This window comes from Fonsecaea monophora (genome assembly GCF_001642475.1).
Source record: "Fonsecaea monophora strain CBS 269.37 chromosome Unknown Scaff63, whole genome shotgun sequence".
NCBI lineage: Eukaryota > Fungi > Ascomycota > Eurotiomycetes > Chaetothyriales > Herpotrichiellaceae > Fonsecaea > Fonsecaea monophora.
The window spans coordinates 110678-128158 of record NW_019173994.1 but is presented as its reverse complement, the minus strand read 5'-3'; the positions used below and the strand labels follow the sequence as shown (position 1 = coordinate 128158).

General features: G+C 52.2%; 6 protein-coding genes across 6 annotated transcripts; all 6 read left to right on the top strand.

Annotated features, from left to right (window-relative positions):
* Positions 1 to 1120: 1120 nt before the first annotated feature.
* On the top strand, positions 1121 to 1621 carry AYO21_07830 (hypothetical protein; the record flags this gene model as incomplete). Its single annotated transcript, XM_022657783.1, has 1 exon — positions 1121 to 1621. One exon carries the CDS (start codon positions 1121 to 1123, stop codon positions 1619 to 1621), a length of 501 nt encoding a protein of 166 aa, XP_022509932.1.
* A 3152-nt stretch (positions 1622 to 4773) lies between these two features.
* On the top strand, positions 4774 to 6836 carry AYO21_07829 (hypothetical protein; the record flags this gene model as incomplete). The annotated part of the gene is made up of 4 exons (XM_022657782.1): positions 4774 to 5405; positions 5458 to 5768; positions 5826 to 6732; positions 6785 to 6836. The coding sequence occupies 4 exons, from the start codon at positions 4774 to 4776 to the stop codon at positions 6834 to 6836; spliced, it is 1902 nt and encodes a 633-aa protein (XP_022509931.1).
* Positions 6837 to 7569: 733 nt separating this feature from the next.
* Positions 7570 to 7940, top strand: AYO21_07828 (hypothetical protein; the record flags this gene model as incomplete). The annotated part of the gene is made up of 2 exons (XM_022657781.1): positions 7570 to 7782; positions 7854 to 7940. 2 exons carry the CDS (start codon positions 7570 to 7572, stop codon positions 7938 to 7940), a joined length of 300 nt encoding a protein of 99 aa, XP_022509930.1.
* Positions 7941 to 8389: 449 nt separating this feature from the next.
* On the top strand, positions 8390 to 12277 carry AYO21_07827 (hypothetical protein; the record flags this gene model as incomplete). Its single annotated transcript, XM_022657780.1, has 2 exons — positions 8390 to 8449; positions 8504 to 12277. The coding sequence occupies 2 exons, from the start codon at positions 8390 to 8392 to the stop codon at positions 12275 to 12277; spliced, it is 3834 nt and encodes a 1277-aa protein (XP_022509929.1).
* A 1095-nt stretch (positions 12278 to 13372) lies between these two features.
* On the top strand, positions 13373 to 14302 carry AYO21_07826 (hypothetical protein; the record flags this gene model as incomplete). The annotated part of the gene is made up of 1 exon (XM_022657779.1): positions 13373 to 14302. The coding sequence occupies one exon, from the start codon at positions 13373 to 13375 to the stop codon at positions 14300 to 14302; it is 930 nt and encodes a 309-aa protein (XP_022509928.1).
* Positions 14303 to 15191: 889 nt separating this feature from the next.
* Positions 15192 to 17210, top strand: AYO21_07825 (hypothetical protein; the record flags this gene model as incomplete). The annotated part of the gene is made up of 1 exon (XM_022657778.1): positions 15192 to 17210. The coding sequence occupies one exon, from the start codon at positions 15192 to 15194 to the stop codon at positions 17208 to 17210; it is 2019 nt and encodes a 672-aa protein (XP_022509927.1).
* Between the last annotated feature and the right edge of the window lie 271 nt (positions 17211 to 17481).

Here is a 17481-nt window from a genome sequence, read left to right as displayed (position 1 = left end):
CATTACCATTTGCAGGCCCTGAAATTTCCATATATTGTGACAGTCTATGAGCCAGCATCCTACACAGCCTTTTGCGATTGCAACGAGCATCGTTCGTCCATGGGCCACGCAGCTGTAAGTTTACAAAGTGCTCGATTGACCTCGATCAGATCGATTGGAGACGTGTTATTGTTGGTTTCCTCCAGCCGGTAGCCAGCCATGCGTCGGCGGTGGAAGCGGACTGTGTGTAGAGAAGCTTCAGCAGTTTCCACAAATATGTCTTGTGGGAATCCCAGTCGCAACAAGACCGTTTCCACACATACCCTGCAGACTCATCCCACCGGCTTCGGACACAGTCTGACCCCTTTTCTTGCCACAACCACGTCTGTTCCGTGTGGGAAGGAACTCATCTACTCGTACGTACCACCTTCGTTGAGTACCTGGTATTAACATAACTGGACCTGTGTCAGCTTGCGGCTTAGCATTTGTGGCCCCGAACCATTTCGTAGCGACATGCAAGTATGAGCATGTTAAGGTGTACCTCTCACGGGAGGTGTTAAGGTCACGAGGTTCGTGGCACCAGAGGTCGCCAGAGGTCGTTTCTAGGAGTCATGTGGGCAAGGTCAAACCCACATTCTTCACCATTTATTTGTAGATGTAGCCAGTCGCTGGTGTTCATGCAGGATGAAGTGGTACGTTCACGTTGAGACTCAGGAGAAGGAGTCGTGCGCGCCTTATGGCCACTTAATAACCTAGTGGTAGGCATGAAAAGGTGACGTCATTGTTGAATATGGGCTGGGCCATCTTTTTCACACAACCACAGGCACGTATCATATTGACCATTCGGAGTTACATCCATAGTCAAATGCTGCAGTACCGGGCGTTGATACATTGTCGCAGTCAACAAGTTATTACACAGTCTCCTCGCTTCGCCTCGCAGCAAGATCAACAGCAGAAGATACTAGGTGCTCGTTGGCGAGTTTTGCGAAACAGCTTGAGAGCAGCAGCGTGGACGCACCCGGGAAAATCTAGAGCAATCAGGACTCCAAGATCCTCTGATCATCGTCCCTATTCCGTTGTCATCAAAGCACCAGGGTCATCGACACCTTCCTCAAACATCGCTTCCCACCACACCAACAAAATGTCCGACGACAGTTCCTACCTGTCGTTCCTCGAAAAGGCCAATGCGAACCCCAAGGCCGGCGAGACCCTCGCCGAGTCCGAGTCGACGTCTCAGCGGCGGTCGCGACTGGACCCGACCAGCTCGTCGTCAGACGCCTTGCCGGCTTCTCTGAAGGCGCTGCCGGACGTCACCTACACGTCGGAGACGGACTCGCCGTTTGAGCCTGTACTGTTCAACTACTCCGGCTCCGAGCTCCCCAAACCAGAAGAGTTCGCCAACTCCCTCGCGCCCACCAAGTCGGGCGACGGCGGCCCCGTTGTCGAGGAGTTGAGTGTTGGGGACTTTGACCCCAGAGGGCAGTACGGCGAGGTCGTCCAGAGGGTGGAACAGGCGGGGAAGGGGAAGGCGGGGGTCAAGGTTTATAGAGTGGAAATGAGCAAGACGAGAGTCGAGTATTATATCTTGACCGTGGGTGAGAGGATGTTGGTCGGTGTTGTGACCAAGGCGGTGGAGAGCTAGAGAAGAGACAGAAAGGACAGGGAGACCGAATAAGACCTCTACCCAGGGATGCCAGGAAATGAATGGCCGCTGGATACTACCCTAATATCTTGAATGTCGTCGATACCAGTCCTTCAAGCGGTGCTCTATACGTGGAAAAGAAAAGAAAAATTCTATGCATGGCGTATACCTAGGGAGATGCATCCAAAATCAATCCTCAAGGTCGCTCGCTAGGGCGTCACGTCAAGTAGATCGTGGCCCGACCAAGAGTTCAACTACTGTCAAATCAAGAACCGAGTCAATACGCCGATCTTCGAATCTGTGTGTTTGGAGGACCGACAAAAGCATGCAACATGCACGCGCACGTCTGTACAGAGTACTCTTCTGGAAATATCTCCTCAAAAGGGAATTGGTGCTCCGTATGTACCTACAGTAGTACGGTAGTCCAAAGTCCAACCCCCATATGGCCCATATAGAACCCACGAAACGGGCCATGAAGCCCATTCGGAGTCGTCAAAGTGTGTCCACCACAGGCCGGAAGATTTTCCAAGCGTTGAGAACAGGAACCATTCGGGATAGATACCAGCAGATAATTATTGAGGCAACGGATAGCAAACAGGGGATATACTGGAGCCCAAGGTTCGGATATTCAGGGTAGGTATTTCACACGACGGTCCAGTGCCGAATCAAATGGGGATAATATACTTGTACGAGTTACCGAGTACAGGATTGCAGCATACATGTGGGGATTCCAGCCCCTGGGACAATATCCGAACCGAAGTTGCATCGATAAGAAACAGGGGAAAACCTCGTTGAGACTCGAGACACTGTAATTACTCGGTACAAAGTACGAGGTACCTCGTAGTAAACCTACTCGGTACTTGGTACTTGGTGCCTACCAGCAACGCGTCACCGTTGACTGGCCGCGTCAACGCCTTGTAGCAACCCTCGTTGCAAGCCTCGTAGCGGTGTCCAAGTCGAAGCTGAAACAAAAATGGACGATGGTCGCTGACCAAGGGCAGGGATGCACCGTTATAACGCAGAGGACAAGATTCTTGAGAGGTACCGAGTATCAATCATGCCATCTTCTGTCCACTTCGTATCACTCTGTAGTATTCTAGAGCTCTTCGAGGATGCTCTCAGTCTGTCCAGCCTTCGGAAAGTCCTTCCTTGGCATGAAGGGTTAAGAATAGAAGGAAAACGGCAAAGGATCAAGCTGCTCCTCTGGTCAGTCGTGCTGTGCTGTGGCGGTTCCCCCTGAATGGCGAAGGCGAATCAAAATGAGAGCAAACAGGCGAAATCAAGGCTCCCCGTCAGATTGTTCTAGGATCCTGTCCGCGCCCCCCCCCCCCCCCCACTGCTTCGAGTCTCCGAGTGTCAGCAGCACAGTGATTCGACCACAATAGCGCCACTCACGGCCGTGATTTGCCCATCCGTCCTCCTCGTAGCTTGTACCTACCGAATGCTCGAAGCAGGCTGATGGGGCTCAGCAAGCAATGTGAAGGCGTCCAAGGGTGAAGCTGCACACGGAATGGGGCGCTGCTGTGCCACTACCGCACACGAACGCGTCAACTCTTTTCGGAGGCCGCTGGTACTGGGTTTGTTTTTGGCCAAGCGCACTCCTCTCCTGTTCTCCTTGGCCCATTTGCTTGGATCTGGATGGGTAGGTGACGCTGTGGGCCCCGACAAAGTCTCGGCCAGGGGGATCGAGGAAATCATGACTGAAGAAAGGGAGATCTGCATGTTAACCTGAGACTTGGAATCAGATCAGAGCACTTTCAGACCAGGCTGGCAGCTGCACAAACATACACCTCTTCACCTGACGGATGTGGAATTGAACTAGCAGCGGCAGTGAGAGGTATCAGGGTTCATGGTTGGAAGGGACACGAGCACAATCCAAAGAAGGAACAAAATACGATCTGCTGGTGTTGTGCAAATGATAATGGAAGGCCGCAGTTTGCAGGGTGCAGGTGAGGGTTGTGTACGAGGACAAAGAGTAGCGAGAGGGAGAGGATGGAGGAACAGTGCCTCCTCTCACCCGCCCATCTCACAGCCAACGATGCAGGTACCGACTCCCGAGAACAACAACAAATATTATGCTGGTACGCTCTTGGAAACCCCATCAAGATGGGCAAATGCCAGCATATCTCTCCTCTACCAAGTCATTGCCCAGAAGAACTCCTCAACAAGGTGTTTCTTACTGATAGTGTAACTGGACTCGAAACCGGCGACCCATTTTATTATAGAGGGTCTGAAATTCACCTGCGATCCCCTTAATTCAGGGTCATCAAATGCGCTCCCCGGGGCTGAGATGAGGCCCTTGGAGGCCCAGCAGTTTGGAGTTACAGCTGAGGCTGACTACCTACTAGGCACAGATCACTACGGCACTAAAGCTCGGCAGTGGGCCGCTTAGAGAGACCGGAGCACCTGCGCGTCCACTAAAGTTTAGCCCGATAGCCCAATTGTCCAATTGCCCCGTGGCGCCCCCCTCGCCCACTAGCCCTGTAGGCCTCTGCCAAAGCCTCTTCTGCTGTTCTACCATCTGCTAGGTAAACTCTTGTATCCTGAGAAACCTGCCAAACTGCGCGTGCCTGTGAGGCCAACACAAACACCATCTTCTTTGTTCGTTTGCTCGACAGATCCTCTGCTGTTGAAGCAGTTACGTTCGTTTCCAATCGACCCCGTCTCTTTACCTCGCAGTTCTCTACCGACCTCGAAACCCTCATTCTGCTCCCCCAGAATCTCTCCTTTTCAGCTGGCAGCAGCTTGTCCCTTTCCTGCTGGCCAGAAAGGAGCACCTACAGTATCTCGTGCACGGCCATACCACAAACTCACAACTGCGAAGCCCTTTTCGCTCTTCACGATCACGAGCAACTTGTTCCTCTGACCCTGTCGGCGTCTTTTCCTCTGTTGCCCCCGGCCTCCTAGCTATTTTCAACCACTTGTTCGCCTAATCTGCACTGCTTACGCTCTCATCGGTCGGCCTCCTCCATTCACCGTCCTTCGAGACTGCGGCCGGCCCTAAGACATACTTCCTTCAGAGCCTCGACCCTAAAACCGACTCAGCCCTCCTCTCACTCATCTCTTTGGCCGACCAAATACTGTCCTTGCACCCCGTTCCTTCAAGTGTTGGCGATCGATCTCCCTGACGACGAGTCGGTCGCCATCTTATAATGTCGTCCCACAGCAACAGCAGTTCCTCATCACCTCCACGAGTTCCTCCTCATATTCGTCTCAATTCAGGTCAAGAAGACTTGCTCAACGCCGATGCAAGCAGTTCCTCGAGGACTCTTGTCCCGACAAACTCTAGACCGACAACAGCCCGGTCACAATTAAGCAACGTCTACCCTTCAGATCAAGTCCAGGATTCGGCTGAAAGACTACTACCACCAGTCACAGGCCGCTCAAACAGATTCAAAGATGACGGCGGCTCACCCCTAAGGTCCCCCGTTCGCTCGAGTTATTCTTCTCGCCGATCGAGCTGGGAGTCGGACCGGAGCAGGGATAGCAGAGGCTTCGAAAATCCGTTCAGGGATCAAAGTCAATCAAGACCAGGTTCAAGAGCCGGCAGTGATGACAACGACGTCAACACTCAAACGGTATCAGAAAAATACAATATTCTGCCATCTGCGGGACTTCTTCTATTCCCAGAGGATGTTGAAAAAGACGACTACCTCCATAACCCTGATCCCAATGACAAGGACCGAGACTGTGATATCTTCAACAGAAGAGGCTTAGTCAATGTTGGTGGTCTTGCCCTGATAACACTAGGAATATTGGTCCTTTTTGTGGGATATCCAGTTTTGTTCGTTCTAGGCCCCCATTGTCAAGATCTATGTGCTAACAGGCTCGTTTAGGACCTTTGTTGAGAAGATAACGTCGTCACCAAACCCATGCGCAGACGGCAACTCTTGCATAGGAAGTGGTAAGGTTCCATTACTGAAGAATATTCGCACTAGTCTCATCGATCCCGACACCCCTGATTCCGTCAAAACAAAGAAAGATTATCATGGAAATACGTGGAATTTGGTCTTCTCAGACGAGTTCTCCAAGCCAGGACGGACGTTCTATGAAGGAGATGACCCATATTGGACTGCAGTGGACATCTGGTATGGGGTGACGAGGGATTTGGAGTGGTACGACCCCGACGCTGCCACCACAAACGATGGTGTGTTGGAATTGCGCTTCGATGCTTTTCAAAATCATGGCTTGAACTATCGTTCAGGCATGCTGCAGTCCTGGAATCAGATGTGTTTCAAAGGCGGCAGGTTGGAGGCCAGTATCTCTCTTCCCGGCCGTGGTGATACCGTCGGCTTCTGGCCCGGTTTTTGGTCCATGGGCAACCTTGGACGGCCTGGATACGCTGCGACAACAGATGGCTTGTGGCCCTACTCGTACGCAGACGTGTGCGACGCCGGCATCACTGCGAACCAGAGCTCTCCCGATGGCATCAGCTACCTCCCAGGCATGAGACTCCCAGCCTGCACATGCTCTAATGAGGACCATCCAACTCCTGGGAAATCCCGATCCGCCCCTGAGATCGATGTGCTGGAAGCAAGCGTTGGCACTCTTGATGCCGAGGGCAACCAAATCGGTATGGTCTCTCAGTCCTTTCAAGTGGCGCCCTTCGACATCTGGTATCAACCCAACTATGACTTCGTGGAAGTCTTCGATTTCTCAGTCACAGCCATGAATACATACAAAGGTGGACCTTTCCAGCAAGCAGTTTCGGGATTGTCCAATCTCAACAATGCGTGGTATGATGGGAACGCTTATCAAGTTTATGCTTACGAATACACCACGGGGAACGATGGCGATATCACCTGGTTTGTCGGCTCGGAGCCTGTGTGGCGTATGGAAGCCCAGGCATTGGGTCCCAACGGAAATGTTGCTCAAAGAGTTATTCCCGAAGAGCCGATGTCGATCATTGTCAATTTCGGTATATCACCTGGCTTCTCGTCGCTGAATTTGACCGGATTAGCGCCTCTGATGCCAGCTACCATGCGAGTTGATTACATCCGCATCTATCAGGACGACAACGGCGAAATGAGCTGTGATCCTGAGGGATACGAGACGACCGAGTATATCAACAATCACTACGAGGTGTATCACAACCCGAATATCACGACTTGGTGAGTCTTGCCTGTCCGTGTTGTGTCCAACCGAGCTAACCTCAGTTTCCAGGGCCGATACCGGCTACGGATGGCCAAAGAACTCGCTGGTGAATGGATGTTAATTTTAATCATAATGTTTCTTCGAAATCATTTCCAGCTGGCCGGTCACTGTCGGCGTGTACAGACGTCTGTTTGGTTCTTCAGCATTTAGCGGCATGGCAATTCAAGATATCGGCGTTTCATCGAGGTCATTTTGGACGGGCGGCGAATTGGGCACTACACGGAACTACCTCGTTTTTGCGGGTATGAGCTGCCAAAAATCTTGTCTAAAATTTTACGACTGAAACAAGGGAAAATCATGAAATTTTTCCCAGTACATTCGGCGACTTGCACAACTTAGAATGGGGGAATGGAGTTTCTTGACCACCACTTCGAGGAAGACAGACATAGGAAGGATATGTGCGGCATGAATGCATTACAGTTGGGAGTGGTGATGCTATATGAGAGTTCTGAGAGTTTGATGGAGGAGAGATTGGTGTCTAGATAACCTGTGCCTTGCCATCCTGGCTCCTGGACGATATGATGGTTCCAGGACGTTATATCTCAACGCAAGCACATTTGAACACGTATCTCGATTCTTCTTTGATTGACTTGACTGCAACTCTGGCTTGTACCATTTGATGTAAGGCAAGAGTATTGAGTGTCGACGACGCTAGGCGCACGTGCTGCACGACTCGGTAACTACCGCATTCTTGATGCATCGTTAAATTTGTTCTGGCTTCTGGATGGTCTATCTTGGAGGTATTCTCATTTCATGCCCCATCACATTACTGCCCACCTCACACTCGAAGCACAATGTTCTCGGCTGAATTCTCCGGGGCCAGAAACCCAAGCATGGGCGCGGCCTCTATCCTATATTCCTCTCGAGGTTTGCCGGTAGATCAGGGCGAACCTGCGTCCGAGCAATCTCACAAAGAGGATTACGAGAGTATACAACGTAAGCGGCGCGCAGAAATGATTCTCGCACAGTACGATCTGCTGATGAAGTACGCCGTGGAGAACAACCTGGTAAGGCCCAAACTCACACTGCAGTATCTTCCATTCGAGTACGGGGTCCACAACTAACCGCTCGTGTGTAGTCGATACCCCAGACTCGACAGTATTTTCGGAAGGTGGCGTTGGGAATTCCCACGGAACCTATCATCAAGAATTGGTTCCCTAGTTGATGAGACAAGATGGTAGAATTCGATGCACCACTTCGGCAATCATTTGCGAGGAGGATCCAGAAATCAAACCTAGCGCTCACGGTTCAAACATGAGTTTGAAAAGAATGTCGTACCAGGGAAATGAGCCCCTATGGCTGGTTCGGAGCCCTTTGTTTCTGTTCTGATGTCACAGTCCATCGGCTACGAAGGATTGAACTCTGCACACCCGTTTTCTCATTTCCTGCCTCATGCGTGTCACCTTTCTGCAGCCAGCCGGTGGTTATCGTCAACCTTGTTTGCAACGAGGCTGACATATCACGTGTGTGCCATCTGGCAAGGCTGAAAGAAAGGCTGCCGGCAAAACATCGGAATCTCCGATTTTAAAAAATGTTGCCCGCACTGGAGATTTTGACAGCCACACCGCACCCGGCGATTGTGTAGCAGTTTCGCTCGTCCATATTGCTGTCAATATGTCTCTCGAGGAGAGGTTGGCCAAGATAAAATCGCCGAATCTCCAGAGTCAACAGCATGTAAGTTTTGAGACCCCATTGCAAGGCTGTGCGAGTCCACTGACCCATCCACAGACTGCCGTGGTTCTGTCCTCCATCGAGGAAACCCTCATCGAGCAAAAGACGAAATTTACTCCCACGGCGTACTTTGCCGCTCTCCTCGCCCTTCTGAAACAATCTGCTTCTGCCGGAAGTGATAATGAGGTCGTTACCTCGACCGTTTATCTACTCGACCTGATCACCTCGCACGTCCCCGCGGGCCTCCTCCGATCACAGTTTACCACGATCCTGTCCTTGCTAGGACCCTTCCTGAACGCCACTTTACAGAATGGACCATTGCTACGGTCAGCAATAGGATGTCTGGAGTCGTTGCTGATTGCCCAAGATGCTGCGGCATGGAACCTTCCACACACCCAGGCCAGCCCTCGGCAGACCATCCCTGTGTTGCTCACGCTGGCTATTGACTCGAGGCCCAAAATAAGAAAACGCGCGCAGGAGGCCATAACAAATATTCTGAAAAATCCACCACCTGGTCCTGCGATCGATCATCCCGCCGCCGAAATGTGCGCAATTGCTGCCCAGAACAATCTGAAGAACGCCGTGGACCAGGTACACCAGGTACGGCGGCAGAATGGTCGACCGGACGATAGTCACGAGCCTGCCGTGATTCATGCTCTGCAGTTGACCAAAACTATTGCAGTAGCATCGGGTGGATGGCCAAGCAAAAAGATTGAATCCCTCTGCCATTTGCTCCTGTCCATATCCAGATCGAAGAATGACTACTTGGTTATGAGCGCTTTTGAAGTGTTCGAGGTGATATTTGAGGGAATGCAGGACGAGGTCTCGTCCTCAAAGTTGCCACGCTTGCTGGAAGCAATAGTGGTTCTGAAACCTCCTCAGAACGACTCTCAGCTGCTTCCGCCCTGGATAGCAATCTTGTCAAGGGGCTATGGTACGGCGGCAGTCGTTGAACCCGAAGACACCTTCGCCAAGCTGCCGGAGCTCTGCGATCTAGTGAGTCCCTTTCTCACGAGCCCATCTCACAACATCAGGGTCTCGGCATCGGAGTGTCTCATTTCGTTCTTTGCCAATTGCATCCCGGACAGCGTCATATCCGACCCGTCAGTATACGATGAAAAAGTGTTGGAGCAACTCTCAAAAAGGGCCCTTGATCTCTTGGCCGTAAAATATCAAACAGCCTGGGTAGAAGTCTTCAGCGCATTGAGTGCCGTGTTTGACTCTCTGAGGTGGCGCGGGGATCCGTTCCTGCTACCTATCGTCAAGGCAATTGGTGAGCTACGGAGTTATGAGGGATTTCAAGGCAAGAAGGAAGCAGACGAGGTCCTTGGCCATGCCATCCGCAACCTTGGTCCCGGCGCTGTATTAAGCGTTCTACCTCACAACCTCATCAGACCACAGCCAGGCCAGCCTGGTAGAGCGTGGCTTCTCCCCCTACTGAGAGACCATGTCTCCAACACGAACCTGGCACATTTCAGATCCGACCTAGTTCCCCTCAGCGAGGCGATGTATCAAAGGGTAATCGATCATGGCAACGCTGAGAAGACGATGGATATCAAGGTCTTTGAGACTGTGGTGCAGCAGGTCTGGGCTACATTACCAGGCTATTGCGATCTTCCTCTCGATCCGCAGACAGCTTTTGACCAGCCATTCGCAGAGATGCTCTCAAACCTCCTTTACAAGCAGACAGATCTGCGAGTCGATTTGTGTCGAGGTCTGCAAAATCTGGTGGAGTCGAACCAGGCCCTCTTAGCGTCAGATCTTTCAGACGAGGTGCTTTTGCTCGAACGTCGACTACAGAGGTCTGATGCCGAGAAGAATATTCAGCACCTGTCCCAGTTTGCGGGCAACCTTTTGGCTGTCTTATTTAATGTCTACAGTCAAACACTACCTCAGTCTCGTGCATACATTTTGCGATGTATCAACAGCTATCTCAGCATCACGCCCGAAAAGGATTTGGTGGACACTTTTGAGCGAGTGTCGACGATGCTTCAAGATGCACTTCCAAAAGCCGATCAGCCACTTCCCAAAAAGGAACCGCTTCAGCCATCCGCCAGCAAACTCCCTCCGACCTCTCACACATTACTTGATCTTGTTATTGCGCTTTCTGTCCACTTACCAAGATCGACATTTTCCTCGCTCTTCGCCATCTCCTCCAACATCCTAACCAACCCGATAATACTCAAATCCGACCCGCAACTCATCAAGAAGGCGTATAAACTCATTCCGAGGCTGTCAACTTCCCCCATCGGTGCAGAGGCGCTTGCTGCCCGTAACAGCGAACTGCAGGAGTTGATTCTTCGAACTTCAGAAACGACACCCGTTCCTGCCCGCCGAGATCGCATCCTCGCCATTGATACACTCGTCTCCTTCCTCCCTCATACCGACCTTCATTTTGTTCCCAGTATGCTCAGTGAGGTTGTCCTGGCTTGCAAAGACAGCAACGAGAAAGCCCGAACTGCAGGATTTGACCTCCTCATTGCTCTCACGGAAAAGATCTCCAGCCCATCCAATCCTCCGGGAACAATGATCCGCAACCGCCTGGTACCACACATGCCAGATGATTCCCCTGACGCACCAGCAACTCTTGAGGAGGTTTTCACCATGGTCAGTGCGGGGCTGGCAGGTGTGGCTCCGCATATGGTAGCCGCTAGCATCATTGCGCTCAGCCGGCTATTCTTCGAGTTTCATACACGACTAAGTGATAAGACGAAGGAGGAGCTTGTCGATACCGTTTGCATATTTTTGCAGTCGAACAATCGGGAAATTGTGCGCGCGGTGCTTGGATTTGTCAAAGTCATGGTTGTGGTATTGCCTACAGAAATGCTGGAACCCAGAATGCCCAGTATTGTCCCCGGGTTGATGGTGTGGAGCAAAGAAAACAAAGGACGGTTGAGAGCTAAGGTCAAGGGAATATTAGATCGCTGTCTGAGGAGGTTTGATTCAGCCAAGGTCGAAAGCTGGGTCGGGGGCGATGATCGGAAGATAGTTGTCAACATCCGAAAACGGAGAGAGCGAGGACGGCGGAAGAAGAACGGCGATGGAGAAATGGACGAAGATGAGGAGACCACGACGACGAACAAATATGACAATGAATTCGATGAGGCTGTGTACGGATCGGACGACGACGATTCCGAGATCGCAGGTAGTGACGATGAAGACGACGACAATGCTACCATGTCAGGAGTTTCCTTCAAGAAATCTTCAGTGGATGGGAAGAGGCGAAGAAACGAACAGTATATTCGCCAGGACGAAGATGATGACGAGCCGCTTGATCTCCTGGATCCACGAAGCATGGCGAGCATCGCCACCAAAAAACTCGGACGACTGAGGGATTTACAACCGGGAACGAAGAAAACGAAAGCAAGATACAATGAGGATGGCAAGCTGATCTTTAACGGCGAGCAAGAGGATGAAGGCGGCGATGTCGATGTTGTCATGTCTGGGTCAGGGAACCAAGACAACTCGATCAACGCTTATCTCGACGCAGTTTCCGGCGCCGATGCGGTAAGAAGAGGCCAGAAAGGAAGGCTGAAGGTCAAATCCGGGATGCAGAAGAAAACAAAGCAAGAGACTCGCAACCGAGACGATGAGGAAATGGAGCTGGACGTTGAAGAGGCAAGACAGGTTGCCAGACAGATTATGCAGGGCTCCGGATCTCCCAAGTCGCCTGGAGGAAAGGGAAAGGACCCAAAACAGCAAAGACGGGGACTGGGTGTTGAGAAAAGGAGAGACCAGTCTCAGAAGCAGCAGTTCCGAGGCAGAAGTGGTGTGGGTAGACGAGGTGGTGGAAGAGTGCGATTTGGAGGCAGGGGTGGCGGTAGGCGATGAAAAGCCTCGCTTGATCCACGCCCTCGTTGTGTTTGGTGAGCATTTATGCATGGCATAGAATGGTACGCACCCGAGGACTAATTCAACGGTTGGCCAACGACGAAGACGAGGAGACATCGCTATGATGCCTTGGAATGAAAGAGAGACGCTTTTCGTATGCTTCTTGGGAGAAGTTGACTGTGCCCTTCCATCTGGCTCTTCGGTTGCACATGGCACCTTTTCCCTTTCTTCCTTTTTATTGCTGTGTTCTCTAATGGCCACCAAGGTTATTTCCATTCGAGTAGCCCCTGTTCCCTGTCCAACAAAGAGGACGAGGTTCACTGATTACTCTACATACAAGGCGCCAGTCCAAGAATAGCAAAGCGTCCAAATTAAGCATTAGACTATTCTTCTCCTAGCAAGTCGAGACCACGCTAGCGAGGAAACTATACCGAATATAGTTCTATCACTACGTCGTTGCTTACGTACACGGTACTGTTCATCTGTATCATCCAGCGCCTTTACAGTGGTGCATTCATTGTGGAGAGCATGGCAGTGCGATGTTAGCAAAGTCCCATAGAGGTAACCATTCTTGGTCATACTGCCTACTCATAAGACTGGGGCTCTTGACCCCATGAATCCCCCTAGTTGGCTGGAGTGGAACCAGTAAAACCATGGAAGAGCATTTTCTATGCCTCTTGAGAACCGCCTCTCATGACGACCAACGCCTTGTCTCCCCGACGCTGCGCACATTAAGAATGATTATTATCAATCAGTGAACATACTCTCTTCTTTTCTCAAGCCGTCGCTCCGGAAAGCTGACAAAACAGATCTGGCAGCGGCACTTGGAAGTGGAATGGGCCTACAACACAGATCTCTGATCCCACCGGCATTATTAATGCTGGGTCCTGTTTGACCTAAAAGGGATTCAGCACCATTGTCGGGGGCTATCACGAGATATTCAAAGAGGTCTGGAGATGTCGGCTTCATGGGTTGGAGATTCGACATATTTAAAGCGCGCAAAGATCCAGCTTCAGACTCATCTACGAACAAAAAAAAAAACTCAAAAAGACAACGCCTCTTCGAAAAGAATCCAACTTGAACCACCACAGCAATATGGCTCGTTATATCCTTACCGGCACTAGTGGCCGTCTGGGCTCTCGAGTCCTCCGTCAAATTCTGGAAAAGAAGCTGATCCCGCCGAAGGATCTGATCATCTCAGCGTCAAGCCCGGACCGTGTCCCCACGATTGCAAAGGAGTACGGTGTCGAGGTCCGTCGAGGCGACTACACGGACACGGCGTCCCTCAGGACTTCGTTTGCGGGAGGTGACGTGCTGTTCCTCGTCTCTCACAACGACCCCGGCGTCAAGCGGGTCGAATATCACAAGAACGCAATCGAAACGGCGCGGTCAGTTGGTGTTAAGACAATCATCTACACCAGCATGATGTTCGGCGGCGAGACAGGGTTGGACAGCGTCATCGGGATCCAACAGGGCCATATCCACACGACCAAGTACCTGGAGGAGTGTGGGGTGGAGTACGTGATCCTCCGCGAGGGACTGTACGCGCAGGTTTGGGGGTACTACGCCGGGCCGCCCGTGTCTGGGGTGTTTAAGAAGGGCGACACGCACCCGCTGGAATGGGTCGTGCCCAGCGACTCGTCCATCGCCTGGGTCGACATTGACGACCTCGCCGAGGGCAACGCCCTGATCCTTGCCGACTACACCAAATACATTGGGCAGACTCTGCGGCTGACAGGGCCGCGATCCACGCCCGTGAGCGAGATCGCCAAGCTCGTCGAACAGCGCACAGGCCGCAAGGTAAACCTCCGCTTCGTGGGCAGGGACGAAGCCGTCAGGTATCACAAGGAGCACGGGAGCGTGCCCCGCGAGGCTTTCGGCTGGCTCGAGGACAACTGGGCCGGCTGGTTCGAGGGTCTCGCGAGGGGCGAGGGCGAGGTGGTCGATCCCTTTCTCGGGCAGTTGCTGGGACGGCCGGCCAGGGGCGTCGTGGAAATGGCCGACGAGTTTTTCACGCCCAAGTAGTTGGGTGCCTAAGGAGAACATTCAGCATGGCATGCAGTTGACAGAGCAAGGACTGAGTGAGAGAGCTCGTCGATGTGAATAGAGTGATTTTTCAACAATACAACCTCTTTTCTCTTCTCCAATGGCTGTGGAACTCCTCACACAAAAGGCGGGAAGACTGAACCTGAGTCCGTCAAGATGAACCCATCAAATATCTCTATAAATTCAATAACGAAATCTGTGAATAGTACTCCGTGGCCTCTTCAAAGTGGGCTGCTTGAAGGAGGCGGGGGAGTTTGTGGAGGAATTCATCGGAATACATAAGCCGTTTTCAACAGCAACTCCGTCACTGATCGAATCGTTCTTTCCTATTCTTCCCTTGCAATTACCCTCCTGCCCTGCACATCTCCACTGACTATTGAGGACACACACAGTAAGACCTTCAATCTCGACATTACTCTCTGTACATGGGGTTTCGCCAGCTTCGCCGCCGGACGAGCAAAATAGGACAAGGCACCCGCGACGCCCTCGCTTAGGTGGCGTACATATCCATGTTCCCCTCCAATCGCCTCCTGCCAACACAGCCGTGGACTCGTTCATCATGCCTTTGACTGGGGTTTGCCATGCCCACTCCCCTCTCCCCTCGGCCGCCTTGCAAAAGTACGGTCCCAAAGTGCAGAAGCAGGTCACGAGGAGAATTTCCATAATCTAAAGCTTTTGTCTGAATACCCATGGGAAACGTACACTGTTGAAAACGACTGTTAAGTGAAAATCCTAGGGACGGGGGTCTCCATTTGGAGAGCTTCTACCTGAACCCAAGTCTTCACACGACAAGGCATCAATGGAAGCATCCGGGGAAATATACCCGGGCGCCGGCAGCGGTTCTGGATCCTGTCGCTCTTGTGCAAGGATGGTTGAAAATCGCAACTACAGGCCCAGCTATACTCACGTCCACAAATCTGGACAGCAGGGATGCAACCGCTGCTGGATCATCGCACGAGCCGTGCAAGCCATTTTCGAGGAGCATAAGCTGCTCGAGTCTGACAAGCAGATCAGGAGCCTATCCCTCGAAAGATTTGGCGACGACGTCGATGAGATCTCGTGCGACTGGAAAAGAGGAAGTTTCAAGGTCCAGATCTTTGTGGAAGACTCGGCCGCTGCCACTGTCGCTCGGCACCGTGCATGGCTAGGTGTCAGGCGCAATATTACGCTGGAACGAGACGCTTGTTTGCGGTTTGCATCCGACGCTTTGCGGACCTGTGTGCGTGAACATTGGAGGTGCAAACCAAGCTTGGGGTACATACCGAAGCGCCTTGTCGACGTGGGAATCGAGGGGACCGAAACCGTCAAAGTCGTTGACGACGCTCGCTCCAGTGTCTGCAAAGGAACTCCCTATGCAGCCTTGAGCTATTGCTGGGGCCCTCAGTCGGAGACCAAAGGCGCAATCTTGACCATGACAGCACACAACCTGAAGGAGATGTCTGAGGGGATTCCCGTCGATAGAAAGTTGCCCGCAGTGTTCTGGGACGCCATCAAAACCACTCGATCTCTTGGGATCCGATATCTATGGATTGATGCACTGTGTATTGCTCAAGGAGACAAAGAAGAGTGGCAGACCGAGTCTCTAGCGATGCGACAGATCTATGCCGGGGCGTATGTTGCCATTTCGGCAGATGCAGCATCCACCTGCGACAGGTCGTTCCTCGCTATGCCCGACAGATTATGGAGGCGAGGTATCGAGATCGGCTCACGTCGATTCGGCACCAAGATCTATGCGAGATTGCTCGATGACGGGGATCCCAATCGGGGCGGACCTATAACTGGCACCTCGTCCGAAGAGGAGGAATACAAGCTGCATTCTCGAGGCTGGACGTTGCAAGAGCTTCTGCTCAGCCCTAGACTGGTCTATTTCCGACGCGACCAGGTTTATTTCAGTTGTGCAGAGGGAAAGCTGTCAAGGGAAGACGGCGAAAGCCCGGCGTGGGTGAGCCGTCACGTCAGCCTCTTGAGGTTGGACGGATTGCGCCGGACGTGGTTGCAGGAAGCATCATGGCCACAAAACACCACAAGGCCTCCCTGCGCCGCCTCGAATGACCAGCTTCTGGCCCTCTGGAAGGGCCTCTTGGTCCAATACACCACCCGAAAGCTCTCCCAACCAGACGATACGCTCCCGGCCATCTCTGGTCTGGCATCCCAGCTCAAACAGAAATTCCACCCGCACTATGGCTATTGCGCCGGTCTTTGGAGGGAGGATTTTGTGAGGGGATTGTGCTGGAGTCACGACTACGACTATTACGACGATGACGACGCGGTTAGGACGCGGATTGCGCCCAAGAATTCTCCTTCCTGGTCGTGGGTGTCCTGTCCTGGTCGGGTGGCGCACTCGTGGGACACGAGAGGTCAACCTCTGATTGAATTGATATCTCTGAATCGTCTTACGGAGGGGGACGACCTCAGCCACAACAACGCACCAATTCACGAGACAATGCAGGTTCTCGACATTTCATCTCAGGACCAGGAATTTGGTCACATTGGCTGTGTGGAGGCTACGATAGAAGGCCCAGTGCGCGAGGCTGAACTTCGGGGCGTGAACGGTTCGAAGCAGTACATAGAGAGCCTCGCCAACTACCCCCTTTGGCTCCAGATGGATCACTGGGCAGACCCAGGCGGCTGGCTGGGAAGCGCAAGGAAGGAGGCTCGGGGTGTTTGGAACCGTCACGGTGGTAAGGTCTTCCTCGTCGCCCTGATTCGAGATTGGCGAGAGATCATGCACCTTGTCTTGGTCAGGTCTGCTACAACGCCCGACAGATACGTGAGGATCGGAATCTGTGAAGGCAGGGTTGAGACCCGGAGACCAGATTTGGACAGGAACGCACTAGCAGACAAGTGGCTGGCGAGTTTTGAGCAGAGACGCATTGTACTCATTTGAGTCTCGGTCGCCTTGGAAGCAGCACTGAGGTGCATCTTGCACATTGCTCCGGGTATCAAGATCCCCTGCGGTATATCTAATGAGTGGCTTTGGAATCATCATCACTTCATCGAAATGTCGGGAGATTGGATTGAATTCCTGAATACGAGACATGTAAATCTCAAGAAGCTTCGTCGATTCTATACCAACAATTCCGGGTGATAAGTTGGAGGGAAAAAAAGGGGTTGAAGATGAGCCGGCGCTACATTTATCCGTCACTGCCACGAAACCC